Source organism: Entelurus aequoreus, linkage group LG12 (genome assembly GCF_033978785.1).
Source record: "Entelurus aequoreus isolate RoL-2023_Sb linkage group LG12, RoL_Eaeq_v1.1, whole genome shotgun sequence".
NCBI classification, from domain to species: Eukaryota; Metazoa; Chordata; class Actinopteri; order Syngnathiformes; family Syngnathidae; genus Entelurus; species Entelurus aequoreus.
Genome location: NC_084742.1, coordinates 13,292,889 through 13,311,874, shown reverse-complemented (window position 1 = coordinate 13,311,874; position 18,986 = coordinate 13,292,889). Strand labels below are relative to the sequence as shown.

The 18,986-nt window shown below is 38.8% G+C and overlaps 1 protein-coding gene across 1 annotated transcript; it reads right to left on the bottom strand.

Annotated features, from left to right (window-relative positions):
- Window positions 1–5,124: 5,124 nt before the first annotated feature.
- spic (Spi-C transcription factor (Spi-1/PU.1 related)) lies at window positions 5,125–13,196 on the bottom strand. The gene is made up of 5 exons (XM_062064796.1): window positions 12,356–13,196; window positions 12,187–12,274; window positions 8,494–8,624; window positions 7,527–7,632; window positions 5,125–5,623 (listed from the first exon to the last, which is right to left on the bottom strand). The coding sequence occupies exons 1-5, from the start codon at window positions 12,404–12,406 to the stop codon at window positions 5,193–5,195; spliced, it is 807 nt and encodes a 268-aa protein (XP_061920780.1). The 5' UTR covers window positions 12,407–13,196; the 3' UTR covers window positions 5,125–5,192.
- Window positions 13,197–18,986: the final 5,790 nt, after the last annotated feature.

Below are 18,986 nucleotides of genomic sequence, written 5' to 3'. Positions count from 1 at the left end.
CGCAGGAAAAACACACTTGCTGCCATATTTTTCCTCACAGGAAGTGGCGTCATTTGAAGTTCTGTAGCAACTGTTTCATAACCGTTGGTGGTGTTGCTAGCAAGGTCGAATTTGATGATACGAGACACGGCAGAGGGTTGTGCTTTTCGCAAACTGGTTTTCATGAAGTCGGTAAACACGACAGTGAGAAGTGCATGATTGACAGCAGGGCCGCAGATCACACCTAGCAGGCTCAAGACATGGAAACAACGTTGAATTAGGTTCTGACGTGGAGCAACTCAAACCTAACGTCGAAACAACAAGCTCGTTGACAACGTTTAATCAATGTTGGGTTCTGACGTTGATTATCCATGGAATTTTAGTCATTTCTCAACTGATAATCTACAACACAAATAAAGTTCAAGTTAAAGTGCCAATGATTGTCACACACACTAGGTGCGGTGAAATGATCCTCTGCATTTGACCCATCCCCACAGGGGAGCAGTGAGCAGCAGCGGTGGCCGCGCCCAGGAATCATTTGGCGATTTAACCACCAATTCCAACCCTTGATGCTGAGTGCCAAGCAGGGAGGTAATGGGTCCCATTTTTCTACTCTTTGGTATGACTCGGCCGGGGTTTGAACTCACGACCTACCCATCTCAGGGCGGACACTCTTAATACAGTGGTTCTTAACCTGAGTTCGATCGTACCCTCAGGGTTCGGTGAGTCGGGATCAGGGGTTCGGCGGAGGTCAAAACACACCCGACTCATCGTGTAAATAAAAACTTCTCCCTATCGGCGTATTACGGATACGGAAACAGCAGAAGTCAGACTGATTTGCAGGTGTGTAATTTGTTGTGAGTTTATGCACTGTGTTGGTTTTGTTCTTTGAACAAGGTGATGTTCATGCATGGTTAATTTTATGCACCAGTAAAAAAAAACATGGTAACACTTTAGTATGGGGAACATATTCACCATTAATTAGTTGCTTATTAGAATGCAAATTAGTAACATATTGGCTCTTAACCAGTCATTATTAAGTACTTATTAATGCCTTATTCGGCATGGCCTTATTATAACCCTAACCCTCTAACCCTGGCCCTAACCCTCTAAACCTAACCCTAATCAAATAAATCTAAATGAAGTCTTTGTTACTTAGAATATGTTCCCCTAGTGTCCAAAAAACTCTAAATTAAGTCTTTTTTACTTAGAATATGTTCCCCATACTAAAGTGTTACCAAAAACATATAACTTTGTCTTGAATTTGAATTTTTTTTTTTTTTTTTTTTCACTAAAGAAGGGTTCGGTGAATGCGCTTATGAAGCTTGTGGGGTTCGGTACCTCCAACAAGGTTAAGAACCACTGCTCTAATACAACGTTGAAACAACATGCTTTTTGACAACGTTTATTCAATGTCAGGTTGTGACGTTTATTCGACCATTGAATTTTAGTCTTTTTTCAACCAATATTCTCCAACACAATGACAACGTTGAAACAACATGCTATTTGACAATGTTTATTCAATGTCAGGTTGTGATGTTGATTTGACCTTTAAAATTTGGTCATTTCCCAAACGAACAACATGGATCCATTGTTGGGTGGATCCATTGTTGGGACATCAATGTTGTCTCCATCTACAAAGATAACTATTTTGCAACGTTGTTTCAAAGTCAGGACATGTATGTACAGTATAATCAACGTTGTATCAATTGACACGCTGTGCGTCGGACTCCACGATCCGCATGAAGAAGCGTACGTAAAATGTCAATTAATGAATGACGGCGAACTTTATATGAAATCTCATCACAAACGTATTCCTAGCCCCTTACTACTCCGTCACTGATAAGAATATACTGTAATGGCACATTTCTCTCCATTTGTTTTCACTTCCCCCCATGGCACGCTGCGTCAGTGCTGGTCTCGTAAGACAGTCATAAAGGCTTCGGCTCCAGGTCAAAGTTGTCTCTGCTCTGTATTAAATGTATACATTTTCATTTTAAATGTATTTTTTAAAAAGTGTTATTTTGCAATGAAAACATAAATTATTGAAAAATGTATTTGCCATGAATTTGTTTTAGTACAAAACATGCATCAAATTACTTATGTTTGATTAAAAAAGTATAACAACCATTTCACATACATGAAAAAAAAGTGTTACATGACCCTCAATATAAATAATTGATGAAACAATTAAGTAATTATTTAACGATGTATTTATTTAATTAATTTGTTCCATTTGACTCTCAATATGATTAGTTAACACATTGAAGATATTATTTCAAGATATATCTATTTATTTAATGTTGTCCCATATAATTCATTAATGAGACATTTAAATAATTACTCACAAATATATTTATTTAGTCTTATTTAACCCTCCATACATTTTCTTGTCATCAATCTCTCAAAATAAACGTATATTTCTGTCTTTTCTCAACTCTAAAATCTGATAAAACACATATTGAACTACTCAAAATGCGTATTAGCCCATTTCAGGCATTTTTATTTCATTTTTGTTTAAGATCCTTATGACGAAGATGATTCGTTAGAGTAACAGAGCTGAAAGTGACAGGAATGAGTTATTAGACGATCCATGACATATACTCATTATGCTAAAGGCATGTTGGCACTAAACATAAACAGATAACATTAGAAAAACATATCAGGTAACAACACTGTGTTGAGATGTTAACCCTCAGTCATTGAAATATACAAAAAATAAAGAAGTGAACTTACTTTTGGGCTGCACAGGATGTGAATGATGCAACTTCCTGTGGACCATGTGACGCGTTGATTAACAGGACTGAGTTAAAACCCAGGGACATGACTAAAGTGTGAATTTCAGCTGCTTCTTGTTTTTCTTTTTTCTTTTTTAGAAAATAAACTTAAAGTACAGTTGTGAAAACAGTAACATAAATATGTAGGGGTGTTCAGATCCGATATTGATATTGTTCTGATATCATAAAAAAACAAAAACAAGTATCGGGTGGTATCAGCTTTTATGTAAGATGACTAATATCAGCTCTGATACAAGCAGTCCTGCAGAATGTTTACTTGTGTAAAGCTGGACAGCCAGTTAACATCTAAATATCTTCCAATAAGCACACAAGGTTGTTGTTTTTTTTCTTCTATTTTAGTCAAGTCATTTACAAAAGGTAAACATGGTAGGCTATAATTTACTAGAAGCCAGCAGCTACACAAGAGCTGAGCACATAATAGCACACAAGCTAGACATACTGTATGTAATAAGTGTCCTTCATTGATCAATATTGCAGTCTAAAACAGCACATTTGTCAATATAAACAAGTATCAAATTATTATAGTTGCAAATTACTTACACATACAAAGTCTCCAAGGCAGAAGTGTATTAGAAAGTATTTAGTAACAAACGTGTCTGCATCATTCAACTTACTGCGTCATGAGCTTAACTTAACTAACTTAACTAGATGTCGCCAAAAAACAAAAAAACACTCCACTTCCAAAGCATAAATCCGTCATAAGGTTAGTGTTTTTCATAACTACAATTGTTTCGCATGTTCCGTTCTATGATTTGTGCTGATATCATATTGGATTAATATACAATACTCAAGTTAATATCGGTATTGTATCGGAAGTGAAAATGTTGTATCAGGACACCCATAATTATTGGCATACTAAATAACATATTGAGAAAATTGATTCGGACTCAAATCATGAGTAAGATACTCATTCCTAATAGACATTAGAAAGTATTCAGTAACAATTGTGTTCGCATCATTCAATTTACTGCGTCATTATGAGGTTAACGTCCTTAATTATTGTGGCCACTAGGTGTCGCCAAAACAAATTACGACTCCACTTTAACTTAAATGATAAATGATAAATGGGTTATATTTGTATAGCGCTTTTCTACCTTCAAGGTACTCAAAGCGCTTTGACACTATTTCCACATTCACATTCGCATACTGATGGCGGGAGCTGCCATGCAAGGCGCTAACCAGCAGCCATCAGGAGCAAGGGTGAAGTGTCTTGCCCAAGGACACAACGGACATGACTAGGATGGTAGAAGGTGGGGATTGAACCCCAGTAACCAGCAACCCTCCGATTGCTGGCACGGCCACTCTACCAACTTCGCCACGAACTTAAAGACAACATAAGTCCATTCCAGACGGTTAATGATAAATACCGTATTTGCCGGACTATAAGGCGCACTTAAAATCCTTTTATTTCCTCAAAACTTGACAGTGCACCTTATAACCCGGTGCACCTAATGTATGGAATAATTCTGGTTTTGCTTACCGACATTGAAGCAATTTTATGTGGTATATGGTATAATGATAAGTGTGACCAGTAGATGGCAGTCGAACATAAGAGATACATGTAGACTACACTATGATGGCAGTACGACTCAAGTAAACAGCACCAACATTTTATATGTTCCATTGAAAATACAGAACGATACACACGGTGCTCAAAAATCTATCAAAATATTTTAGCACGACTTCGGTAAACTATGAAGCCGCACCACTTGATGGATTGTCGGCGCATTAAACATACGAGTATTATTATGGTGTGTATAAGGTAAGACATGTTATCTGGAGTTTTGTTTCGCAATATTATGCAAAAGCAACTTTTCTTACCTTCTGGTAAATGCTGATATGTATTTGGGATCTGCATAAATCCTGAAAAATTGCGCGAGTCCGCCTTTGTAGTCCATGTGTCGGCACACGGACTACAAAGGCCTATAATCCGGTGCGCCTTATATATGAAAAAAGATAGAAAATAGACCATTCATCTGCAGTGCGCCCTATGGTCCGGAAAATACGGTAGATTAGTGTTTTTCCTACCTGCTGTTGTTCTCTAAATTACTAATTTCACTTGATCAAACCTTTTCTAACATTCAACACTCCAAAATAATAGGGTATTTTGTATAATAGTATAATAATAGGGTATTTTGTATTGCCAATTCTCAAGGCTCCAATATCATTGCCGTATTAGGAGTGCAAAAGTTGGATAAATACGTCCACAAAATTTTACAATTTTTGAAGGATTTAAATGATTTCAAGGTCAAATCCAATTTGAGGTGTTTAATGTCATTTTAGTTGTTATTTGCAGTTATTTCTACTAAAAATGCAGTCTGATCCATTTGCATGACACTTTGCTTCAATAGAAAAAATATTTTACATTTATTTTTCACTAATCTTTTTGGTGAAATGTATCGACTGAAAAGTCTTTCAGCAATGCGAGTTGAAGCTTGCAGCCTGCTCGTAGTCCTGCTCCTGGTATGGCGCGTACCAGTTCTGCCAGTCCGGCGCCGCAGAGCCGCAGTAGCTTCGTCTGGCCGGGCTCGGCTGCCGGTTCCTGTGCGCCTGTCCCGAGCCCAGCCGGTGCAGGATGTCCGGGTTGAACTGGTATGTGAGCTTGCGGCGGACCTTGATTATCTCGCCCGTGTGCCGGTAATTGCGCAGGGCCCGCGCCATCTTCTGATAGGTCATGGCCTTGCGGTTGCCCTTGCGTTGGCCCCAGGACTCGGCCAGCCTTTCTTTGTTCTTGGAGATGAAGTGGAAGGTTCCGCTGGTGCTGTCGCTCCACTGGATGGAGTCGCCCATGTCGGGATCGTTGAGGGCCTCGTGGAGGTACTCGTAAAGTCGGAGCTTCTTGCGACCTGAGCATAATCCTGCGTTAGAGGCGAAACAATCACATAGACTAAAGACATGGGGGGTATTCCAGGTAAGAGCTTCCACAAACTCTGAGTCTAAACCTGAAGTTTGGGCTGCTTTACCCGAAGATGGGAAACTCTGAATGTTGGGTTGCAGAACAGCTAATCTGACTTAGTTCAATCAATCCCGAGTATGTTGACTCTGAGTTAACTGGGGACAGTTGGAACTAAAGGTCTTGATGCCTGTTTATGAACACGTTATGAAGTATGAAAACTTTTTTAGAAAGCAATACAGTCAAATAATATTGGACTGAAGTGACAGAAAATTATTGGTTACGTTTCTTTTCAAAGTGATTCAATGTAATACTTTGATATTGACATCCTTGCATACAATATTAGATTAGTGAAGTGTGAAGTGAATTATATTTATATAGCGCTTTTTCTCTAGTGACTCAAAGCGCTTTACATAGTGAAACCCAATATCTAAGTTACATTTAAACCAGTGTGGGTGGTACTGGGAGCAGGTGGGTAAAGTGTCTTGCCCAAGGACACAACGGCAGTGACTAGGATGGCGGAAGCGGGGATCGAACCTGGAACCCTCAAGTTGCTGGCACGGCCACTCGACCAACCGAGCTATACAGCCAAGATTACCCCAAGATAGTTACAGCACGGTGGACCAGGGGTTAGTACATGTGCCTCACAATACGAAGGTCTTGAGTTCAATCCTGGGCTCGGGATCTTTCTGTGTGGAGTTTGCATGTTCTCCCCGTGACTGCGTGGGTTCCCTCTGGGTACTCCAGCTTCCTCCCACCTCCAAAGACATGCACCTGGGGATAGGTTGATTGGCAACACTAAATTGGCCCTAGTTTGTGAATGTTGTCTGTCTTTGGCTATTCTGTTGGCTCTGTGATGAGATAAGAATAATAATAATAATGGATGGCGACTTGTCCAGGGTGTACCCCGCCTTCCGCCCGAATGCAGCTGAGATAGGCTCCAGCACCCCCCGCGACCCCGAAAGGAACAAGCGGTAGAAAAATGGATGGATGGATGGAGTTACACATATGATAATAAAGTACATGCTGTACTGTTTACATGTTAAAGTACCCTTTATTAAGCTGAAATCGACCCCAAACGACATTTTAGTGATTCAAAATATTTTTTTGATATTGACACATCTCATCTGTACATCTCCTAAGGTTATTCTAGTAATTTATTTACAGATAAGATGTGTCAATATCAAAATATTACTTGGAATCCCTTTTTGGCAGCCAAGAGTACCAACGAGGCAGCTTCAACACGAGGCGGTAATCAATTTTTGGCAGGTGCCCCCCTGAACATTTTTTATGTTTTTCTGCAGCCGGGTCTACAAATGAGCACACATGTCATGGAAAAAAAAACAGTTTGTTCAAGAAAACGTGCCAGCAAGCAGGTTAGATTCACAGATTAAGTTACCAAGGTAACTGACTCTGAATTTGACTTACAATGTATCCGGAAAGTATTGACAGTGCTTCACTTTTTCCACATTTTGTTATGTTACAGCCTTATTCTAAAATGGAATACATTCATTTTTGTCCTCAAAATTCTACACATTTTACAATCTCTAAATGTGCAAAAAGCTCCCAAAATATATTTTCACATTGTAATTATGGGGTATTGTGTGTGGAATTTTGAGGAACATAACAAAATGTGTAAAAAGCGCAATGCTGTGAATACTTTCCGGCATACTGTAACTGTCTTTTGTGGAACAGAAACCCTGAATTTCTCCCATCTCAGAGTTTACATACTCAGACTTTTCCCCTAACTTGTTTCTGGAATACCCCCGATCTTGATTCAGAAGCATAGCCCCCAAAATAACTAGAGCTTAGCTAGAGTTGGTTTCCTAGAAGCTTCATGCCTTTCAGTCCAGTACCTTTGTTATTCCTTTGCGACGGAAGTTGGGAGTAGACGTGAGCAGGTTCAGTTTGCACCGAGTCCTCTAAGGAGGCTTCAGGGATCATCTGAGACCACGTCTGCTGCTGCAAAAGAAATCATTCTAGTCTGCACCATATTTCACCATATTGACATCACATGGACAAAGATAAGACCTTCTGGAGGAATGTTCTGTGGTCAGATGAAACATAAATTGAGTTGTTTGGCCACAATACCGAGCAATATGTTTGGAGGAGAAAAGGTGAGGCCTTCAATCCTAGGAACACTATTCCTACCATCAAGCCTGGTGGTGGTAGTAATATGCTTTGGGCCTGTTTTGCTGCCAATGGAACTGGTGCTTTAAATGGGACAATGAAAAAGTAGGTTTACCTACAAACTCATCAGTCCGGAGGTTGGGCCTTGGGCGCAGTTGGGTGTTCCAACAGGACAATGACCCCAAACACACGTCAAAAGTGGTAAAGGAATGGCTAAATCAGGCTAGAATTAACATTTTAGAATGGCCTTCCCAAAGTCCTGACTTAAACATGTAGACAATACTGAAGAAACAAATCTAAAACCAACAAATTGAGCTTAACTGCACCAATTTTGTCAAGATGAGTGGTCAAAAATTCCACCAGAAGCTTGTGGATGGCTACCAAAAGTGCCTTATTGCAGTGAAACGTGCCAAGGGACATGTAACCAAATATTAACATTGCTGTATGTATACTTTTGACCCAGCAGATTTGGTCACATTTTTAGTAGACCCATAATAAATTCATAAAAGAACCAAACTTCATGAATGTTTTTGGTGACAAACAAGTATGTGCTCCAATCACTATCACAAAAAAATAAGAGTTGTAGAAATAATTGGAAACTCAAGACAGCCATGACATTATTTTCTTTACAAGTGTATGTAAACTTTTGACCACGACTGTATATATTTATTTTCATTGGCCGGTCCGACTCACCCCTTGTAGGCTGGTGTCACTCCAGTCATACATGGGTGCTGGGACGTCAGAGTGGGGGCTGACCAGGCAGTAGGAGATCTGGCACTGCAGAGACGGCTGCTGGGGACCCACAGTCTCGTAGTATGCGTACTCTGAGAAGACACCATACTCATGTACTCATTCACACAAGTGTTTCACTTAAATGTTTCCCCAGTCGCCAGAATTTTAACATGAAAATAACAGTGGTACTTTTTTTTTCATTTACAGTAACGCTCTGTAAAATCAACGATCGTAGATTTTACATTAAAAATAAAAAGCGGCATCCCTGTCACCAACATACTCCCGTAAGATTTATTGTGGTTGGTACTTTTATCGTAAATATCTGGCAAATGAGCTCCATTCTCTTCCTTTGTAAAGGATACGGTCATTGTTTTATTGTGCAATACTGTTAAAATTCTGGCGACTGAGCTGCCTTTTTTTTTTTTACAGCAAAATCTATGATTTTCTTTTACAGTGTATTACTGTAAATTAAAAACGGTACTCCTTTTATTTCATACTGTAAAATTCTGGTGACTGAGCTCCCAGTTTTTTACTGTAAAATCTACTGTTGTTGTTTTTACAGTGCATTACTGTAAACGGAAGGAAATTGTACCACTTTGATATTCATGGTAAAATTCTGGCCACTGAGCTCCCAGTTTTTTTTTTCCCCGTAAAATATATGGTTGTTGTTTTTACAGTGTAATACTGTAAATTAAAAACAGTACTACTTTTATTTTATACGGTAAAACTCTGGCGACTGAGCTCCCAGTTTTTTACTGTATAATCTACTGTTGTTGTTTTTACAGTGCATTACTGTAAACGGAAGGAAATTGTACCATTTTGATATTCACGCTAATATTCTGGCCACTGAGCTCCCAAGTTTGTTTTTTTTACCATAAAATATATGGTTGTTGTTTTTTCACTGCATTATTGTAAATTTAAAAATAGTACCACTTTTATATTTGCGGTAAAATTCTGGCGACTGAGCTCCCGTTTTTTTTTTACTGTAAAATGTACGGTCACTGATTTGACAGTGCATTACTAAAAATTTAAAAACGGTACCCCTCGCGAACCCAAAAAGGGACAAGCGGTAGAAAACGGATGGATGGATGGATGGTACCACTGTTATTTTTACTGTAAAATCTACTGTTGTTGTTTTTACAGTGCATTACTGTAAACGGAAGGAAATTGTACCACTTTGATATTCATGGTAAAATTCTGGCCACTGAGCTCCCAGTTTTTTTTTTTTACCGTAAAATATACGGTGGTTGTTTTTACAGTGTAATACTGTAAATTAAAAACGGTACTACTTTTATTTTATACGGTAAAGCTCTGGCGACTGAGCTCCCAGTTTTTTACTGTAAAATCTACTGTTGTTGTTTTTACAGTGCATTACTGTAAACGGAAGGAAATTGTACCACTTCGATAGTCATGGTAAAATTCTGGCCACTGAGCTCCCAAGTTGTTTTTTTAACCGTAAAATATATGGTTGTTGTTTTTTCAGTGCATTATTGTAAATTTAAAAATAGTACCACTTTTATATTTGCGGTAAAATTCTGGCGACTGAGCTCCCGTTTTTTTTTTACTGTAAAATGTACAGTCACTGATTGGACAGTGCATTACTAAAAATTGAAAAACGTTACCCCCGCGACCCCAAAAAGGGACAAGCGGTAGAAAATGGATGGATGGTACCACTGTTATTTTTACTGTAAAATCTACGGTTGTTGTGTTTACATTGCATTACTGTAAATTGATTTTTTTTTAACCACTTTTACGGTACAATTCTGGCGACTGAGCTCCCAGTTTTTTTAACTGTAAAATCTACGTTTTTTTTTGTGTATACGGTGCATTACTGTAAATGGCAAAAAAACAGTATCACTTACATTTTTACAGTAAAATTCTGGCCACTGAGCTCCCAATTTGTTTACCGTATAATCTACTTACACTGATTTGACAGTGCATTACTATAAATTAAAATCTGTACCACTGTTTTTTTTCACCGTAAAACTCTGGCGTATGAACTGTCAGTATTTTACTGTAACATCTACAGGCAATTTTTTCACAGTGCATTACTGTAAATTGTAAAATAGTACCACTGTTTTTTTGTACGGTAAAATTGTGTTGACTGAGCTGCCTGCAGGGCTCGAATTTAACCATGGCAAAAGCCGCGACCGCCCTCGTCATTTGCTGTAATGCCCTAAAAAATTTACCAACATAACATGCCGTGACCGACCTTGACTTTTTACTCGTTAATGGACGAGGGATGTTAACGTAAACGGTATAATGATAATTTGCGATAAAATTCCCGACGGTTAGTATTAAGTCTAATTTTTTATTTACCGAAACCCCGTCATTTATCAATGCATTTTAGGCAACGCGAAGTCAGGCGCATGCACACTAGCTGTGTTTGGCTTGATAATCATGGCAGACAAGCTACACGGACTTTCCTCCGGAGATTTCCCTAACGGAGCCAAGCGCATGGTTTAACGTCATTTTCCCTCGCTTTCCGGCGTGCGTTTAAGAGCGCACTGCTTTGTTTAGATGAAGACAGGTGTGAACAGTATTGGAGACAGACGCACTTGTCCCCACACTAAAAGTATACAGCGAAGGAGAAAACTATTTGATGTTGCTTTTATTTTCTCAATACAGCGTCCATCAGCTGCTGTGACTGAGAGTTCATGAGGTGAGGAAACATGCAGCAGGCGATGTGATCATGAAAAAAAGCTGACAAGTTTATATTAATAATGAATTAAAAAAAACATTATATATACAGGTATATATATATATATATATATATATATACATATACATATATATATATATATATATATATATATATATATATATATATATATATATATATATATATATATATATATATATATATATATATATATATATATATATATATATATATATATATATATACACTACCGTTCAAAAGTTTGGGGTCACCCAAACAATTTTGTGGAATAGCCTTCATTTCTAAGAACAAGAATAGACTGTCGAGTTTCAGATGAAAGTTCTCTTTTTCTGGCCATTTTGAGCGTTTAATTAACCCCACAAATGTGATGCTCCAGAAACTCAATCTGCTCAAAGGAAGGTCAGTTTTGTAGCTTCTGTAACGAGCTAAACTGTTTTCAGATGTGTGAACATGATTGCACAAGGGTTTTCTAATCATCAATTAGCCTTCTGAGCTAATGAGCAAACACATTGTACCATTAGAACACTGGAGTGATAGTTGCTGGAAATGGGCCTCTATACACCTATGTAGATATTGCACCAAAAACCAGACATTTGCAGCTAGAATAGTCATTTACCACATTAGCAATGTATAGAGTGTATTTCTTTAAAGTTAAGACTAGTTTAAAGTTATCTTCATTGAAAAGTACAGTGCTTTTCCTTCAAAAATAAGGACATTGCAATGTGACCCCAAACTTTTGAACGGTAGTGTATATATATATATATATATATATATATATATATATATATATATGTATAATGTATGCATGCATGCTTTGGAGCCCCTGCCTTGAAAGAAAATATTGCCTTGGTGTCCTACAATATGAGCCCTCCTTTAAAGCAACACTTGCCTTGACCTTAAAAAGTTAAAATTCAAGGCCTGTGCCTGTATTTTACTGTAAAACTCGATATTTTTTTTACAGTGTACAGTACCTGAGTCATAGTAGGACATATTGGAATGCTGCTGAAGGACGTCGATGGCGTCCTGGAAGTTTTGATTGATGTCGTTTTCCAAGCAGTTCTGCAATTGAAACAATCAGTGTCCTGATTCATAAACCGGATAATTTCGTCTCTCATGAAGTTACTAATGGCAACAACTCACCATCTTGTAGGACAGAGCGTGGCCCTCAAGTGAGGATGTTTCTGCCCTCATCGGTGGACGTTACCGCAGCTCGTGTGCGTGCGATCGATCTTTCTAGAGGTATGTACCGCACAAAATATTCCACTACCTGTCCACTCTTCCGCAAATAAATAGGCGGAGGCCGGTCAATTTAAATGTGTTAACGTCATAATGTAATTCGGCCCCTACACTTCTCTTTTTTTATGGTAATGGCACAGATCTAATAGATATCAAATCATTGCTTGCATGGTGTAGATCTACCAACTAGAAAAGAACCACACGCGCACACACACACACACACACACACAGGGAAAAACTGTACTGTATGTGGAATCTGAGCCTGCAGATTTATTGGAAGTCTTTGGCTGCAGTTTTCTGGTGGCAAAGTAAACTGGTGGAAATTTGCATGATAAAACCACAACAGAACAGGTGGAGAACAATGGTATTATTCATTCAAATACATTTAAAAAGGAAAAAATACAGACCTACTGTAACTAAACTAAATACGTATTATTTAAAAATAGCACAACAAACTGCATGAACAATAATTATTCATAAATTAAACTACATTTAAAAAGGAAAAATACTAACATACCATATCCAAAATGAATATATACTATTAAAAATAAACCAAAAAACAAAATAAGCAAGAATGACTGTTCAATAAACTGCATTTAGGAAGGAAATACATCTACATATTTTTAATACATATATATGAATTAAAAAAAGCATAATACAATTCAAGCAAGAATTATTATTTACTATATATAAAAAGTAAAAAATACAGACATAGCTAAAAAAAAATATATACATTTAAATAGCACAACAGTACAAGTAATAACTATTATTATTATAATACTATATTAAAAAATTAAAAAATCTAAAATAGATATTTATTATTTTAAACTACCTAAAAATTAGCATAAGCAAGTACGATTATATGCAAATTACAATAGAGAATAAGAAATACAGACACATCTAAAATAAATATATGCTATTTTAAAATAGCACAAAGATACAGCTTAAGCAAGAATGGTTATTAATAAACTACATTCAAAAAGGAAAAAATACAAATAGATTTAAATTAAAGATATATTATTTAAAAATAGCAATAAAGCTGTATAAGAAATAATGATTTATGAATTAAACTACATTTAAAAAGAAAAAATATGTACATTTTTAGAATGAATATATATTGTTTAAAAATAGCACAACAAATATTGTAAGCAACAAATGATGATTATTAAACTATGTGCAATATTTTTTGGAATGCAGATAGATTCAAAATAAATATATATTATTTAAAAATAGCCAAACAATACAGTATAAGCAAACTGATGATTAATGCATTTAAAAAAATACACACATATATAAAATACATATATACTATTTAAAAATAGCACAACAATGCAGTGAAAGCAAGAATCGTTATCAATTAAACATTTAAAAAGGCTATAATATAATATATATAATATAATATATTTTTAAATGCAGATACATCTAAAAGAAATATATATTATTTAAAAATAGCCCAACAATCCAGTACACACAAGAATGATAAATAATTAAACTACATTTTAAAAGGAGAAAATACATATCTATATTAAATATATATTATTTAAAAATAGCACAACAATAGAGTAAAAGCAAGAATGATTATCAATTAAATATTTACATAGAAAAAAAGACAGCCATATTTAAAATTAATATAATATTTTAAAATCTGAAAAAAATACAGTATAAGCAAGAATTATTATTATTATCAAACTGGGTTTAAAAAGAAAACTACAGACATATCTCAAATAAAAATATTTCATTTAAAACTAGCACAGAAATACAATATAAGCAAGAAAGAAAATTACTTAAAATAAATATATATGATCTACAAATACCACAAAAATGAAAAAACATTCAACTTCTACCATGTTGAAAATGACCTATGTTGTATTTTGATGTATTATGTCAACCACTTAATGTCCAATTGAGCGACAGGCAAGATAAAGCGTGCTTATAAAAGGTTAATGGTTAATAATCCGTGTCAAGCACAGCGTGTAAACAACCCGCAAAATAAACACACTTTTTTTTTTGTCCTTTTACGAGAAGTTCATTTATCTCAGGCCCGTCGTTTTAAATATCAACCGACTTGGTGCTGAAGTTCCCCTTTCAGCCGTGTTAAGCGTGCTGGCGGCCAAGCCTGTCCACAAAAAAAAAAAAAAAAGTGTGGCATTGGTGGAAGGAGGGAAGACCAGAGTAGAAATCCATAGGGTGACATCTGATATGATGTTTTTTCGATTTCCTTGCTCCGTTAAGAAAAACACCTTGTCACACTAAATTACCAGCTTTTGTTTTGTGGAACTGTGGTTGTGTTTGCAGGCCAGTGTGTGTTGTTGCGTGTGTGTTTCCTGCTGCTGCTGCGCACTCTGATAACACGCTTACCCACAAAACCTTTCTCTCCCACTTGGTCTGTCCTGCTTTCCATGAGGTGTTTGCCACTCCATAAATAAGAGACCGCAGGGTGTCAGGCTGCCAGTGAAGCGTGACAGTTTTGTGCAGGTGCTGCCGTTGTTTGTGTGCGTTGTTATCTTTTCTGCTAAAGCCCAGGGGTTGGTCACCAACCACCTCAAAAAAATTTCAAACTTCATAGACTGTTTTGTTATTTGTTTTGTGTATACAGTAATCCCACGTTTATGGCTGTTAATTGTTTCCAGCCATGACTGCGATTGATGAATTCCCGCAAAGTGGGAATTATTCAATATAAATCCACTAATTTCATAACTAGAGCATGAGAAAACATGTTTACTACCTTCTAAATAAAATGTTCAACATCATGAGAGACCTTTAACACTCTTTTAATCCAATATACTAATGCTTCCTGAGTCTTAGCCAATCAGTGGCCACAATACTGAAAAGTGCACTCTGATTCAATCAATCAGTCAATCAATCAATGTTTATTTATATAGCCCTAAATCACAAGTGTCTCAAAGGGCTGCACAAGCCACAACGACATCCTCGGTTCAGAGCCCACATAAGGGCAAGGAAAAACTCACAACCCAGTGGGATGTCAATGTGAATGACTATGAGAAACCTTGGAGAGGTGACCCCCCCGCCCCCCCTCCCCTCCTCTAGGGGAGACCGGATGCAATGGACGTCGAGTGGGTCTAGCATAATATTGTGAAAGTCCAGTCCATAGTGGATCTAACATAATAGTGAGAGTCCAGTCCATAGTGGGGCCAGCAGGAGACCATCCCGAGCGGAGACGGGTCAGCAGCGCAGAGATGTCCCCAACCGATGCACAGGCAAGCGGTCCACCCCGGGTCCCAACTTGGGATTGATTGATTTAGTGTTCTCTAGTGGCCAAGACTCATGTAGTATTTGATATTTAAAATTTATTTAGCCATTTTATGCTTGACAATGCTTAATTTAGGGAAAAAATGTTATAGAAGATGCTTTAAAAAAATAATGACAAATCTGCGATGTGGTGAAGATGCAATGTTTGAAGCGCGATGTAGCGCATGTTGGATGCAAATAAGTAAAAAATGTATGTAAAGATATGCAGTGATGGGCAGTAACAAGCTACATGTAGCTAAGCTACGTAGCTTAACTACTTATTCCAGTAGCCTGGCGATAGCCTAGCTAATTTTTTAACTAGTAGCTTTTCCTGTAGCTTAGCTACTTTTATGTAGCAAGGTACCTTACATCAAAGCTACAAGCTACAAAAAAAGGAAATGGACTGTGAATCCCGGCCAAAAAAGAATATGGAGAAAATACAATGATCTGGATAAATGAGAACATTCATACATACGGGAAAAAAATCCATGATGATTGGTTGGTGTTCGTATGATGTCACATGACAACGAGGGAGTCGGAGACAGAGGGATGATTCAAGCTGACGATTCAAAAAAAAAAAAACATACTCTAAAGTGGCAGAAGGATTTACCGCAGATTAGATTTTTCCTTTAGTGATGAAGATGACGTGCAGGAAACCCACAATAATGCGTGTCCTTGGACATATTTAGACAAATGTTTGCATTTAGAGAAAACAATGCCCAAAACATTAGTTTTTAGTTTTACTCTATAACCAAAATCATAACTGCTCCCCTTCACCTAATCAAATTTAGGAACACACATTAAGGTGAGATGAGTTCATGAAAAGTTTTACTACACATAACATTACCAACTGTTCTCAAACAACACACAACACACAAGGCTGGAGCCTATCTCAGCTGCATTCGGGCGGTAGGCGGGGTGCACCCTGGACAAGTCACCACCTCATCGTAGGGCCAACACAGATAGACAGACAACATTCACACTCACATTCACACACTAGGGCCAATTTTAGTGTTGCCAATCAACCTATCCCCAGGTGCATGTCTTTGGAGGTGGGAGGAAGCCGGAGTACCCAAAGGGGAACCCACGCAGTCACAGGGAGAACATGCAAACTCCACACAGAAAGATCCCGAACCCGGGATTGAACTCAGGACCTTCGTAATTATGAGTCACATGCACTAACCCCTGGTCCACCGTGCTGCCCATGAGTTCCCCAGCTAAATGACAGTCAATAGTAATGGACCCTTATTGGTCGTTTGTACACTCTCAGTTACATTAACATTGATTTTATACATTTTATTTTTACAACGTGCCATAAAAAAAGTGTGTTCAGCAAATGGCCCCCAGGCGATACTTTACCTTTGTGCTGAAATAATTAAAGCAGCTCCAAAAACATCATAAGACTGTAAAGCTTGAAGCTGAATACGCGGAAGGCCCCCGGGCCGGATGGTGTCTCCCCCTCCACTCTCAGACACTGTGCGGACCAGCTGGCTCCTGTCTTCACTGACATTTTTAACACCTCTCTGGAGCTATGCCGCGTGCCGTCCTGCTTTAAGACCTCTACCATTGTCCCTGTCCCCAAGAAAGCACGGATCACAGGACTAAATGACTACAGGCCGGTCGCGCTGACGTCTGTGGTCATGAAGTCCTTTGAGCGCTTGGTCCTGCCCCACCTCAAGGACATCACCGCCCCCCTCCTGGACCCACTGCAGTTCGCCTACAGAGCCAACAGGTCTGTGGATGATGCAGTGAACCTGGCCCTCCACTTCATCCTGGAGCATCTGGACTCCCCAGGAACCTACGCTAGGATCCTGTTTGTGGACTTCAGCTCTGCCTTCAACACCATCCTCCCTGGACTGCTACGAGACAAGCTCTACCAGCTCAGCGTGCCCGACTCCCTCTGCAGTTGGATTAATGACTTCCTGACAGACCGAAGACAGCACGTACGGCTGGGGAAGATTGTCTCGGACAGTCGAACCACAAACACTGGTAGTCCTCAGGGCTGTGTACTCTCCCCCTGGCTCTTCTCCCTGTATACAAACTGCTGCACCTCCAGTCACCAATTCGTAAAACTGCTCAAGTTTGCGGATGACACCACCCTCATCGGGCTCATTTCGAATGGCGATGAGTCCGCCTAAAGGAGAGAGGTGGACCGGCTGACGTCCTGGTGCAGCCTCAACAACCTGGAGCTGAACGCCCATAAAACAGTGGAGATGATCATGGACTTCAGGAAAGTCACAGCCCCACCATCCCCTCTCACCCTGATTGATTCTCCCACCCCCGTCCCCATTGTGGACTCCTTCCGTTTCTTGGGCACCACCATCACCCAGGACCTCAAGTGGGAGCTGACCATCAGCTCCCTCATCAAGAAGGCCCAGCAGAGGATGTACTTCCTGCGGCAGCTGAGGACACTTAAGGTGCCGACAGAGATGCTGGTGCAGTTTTACTCAGCCATCATAGAGTCCATCCTGACCTCCTCCATCACAGTGTGGTTCCCCGGCGCCACAGTCCAGGATAAGAATAGACTGCAACGCATCGTACGCGCTGCGGAGAAGGTGATTGGCTGCAAGCTCCCATCCCTCCAGGACTTGTTCTCCTCCAGGACCAGGAGGCGTGTGGGTCGGATCACAGCTGACTCTTCTCACCCTGGACACACACTATTCTCCCCTCTCCCCTCAGGCAGGAGACTACGCTCCATCCAGACCCACATCTCCCGCCACCTGAACAGTTTTTTCCCCTCGGCCATCAGGCAAATGAACAATAACTCCTAACAGCAGCTCCTTGAATTCCTTGAATCCCTTCTAAGTCTATCTGATAGCTCAGTCACAGCTCTTTTTATTACCAAATATGTGTTATATCAAGAAAAATTCCTAGTTTGTGAACCCGTTCTCAATCAATGGAAATAAAACTATTCTGATTCTGATATTCTGATTCTGATTCTGAGTTGTGTTCAAAGTGTTGCCAAGTGACAGAAAAGTGTCTGAAAGCTGTGTTTTCTTAGCACTTGTGAAAAGGACAAATTTATAAGTTGCACTCTTCTGGAGCTTTTCTATACGCGATGGTAATGCACACCTCCTGGGCTTGTGGTGGCGGATCTCAGCTCTCATTTGCGCAGCAAATACTTTTGTGACCACTTTGATTTTTTTAATAAATGCATGACACAAGATTAACCTCTCTTTCACTTTTAATAAGTGCCCTTACTCGCTAAATATAGCGACAAAGTAGCTAAAAGGCATCACAGATCATCACTGCTACGTCTTATTTTCTGGCAAAGCAGGTGTGTAGT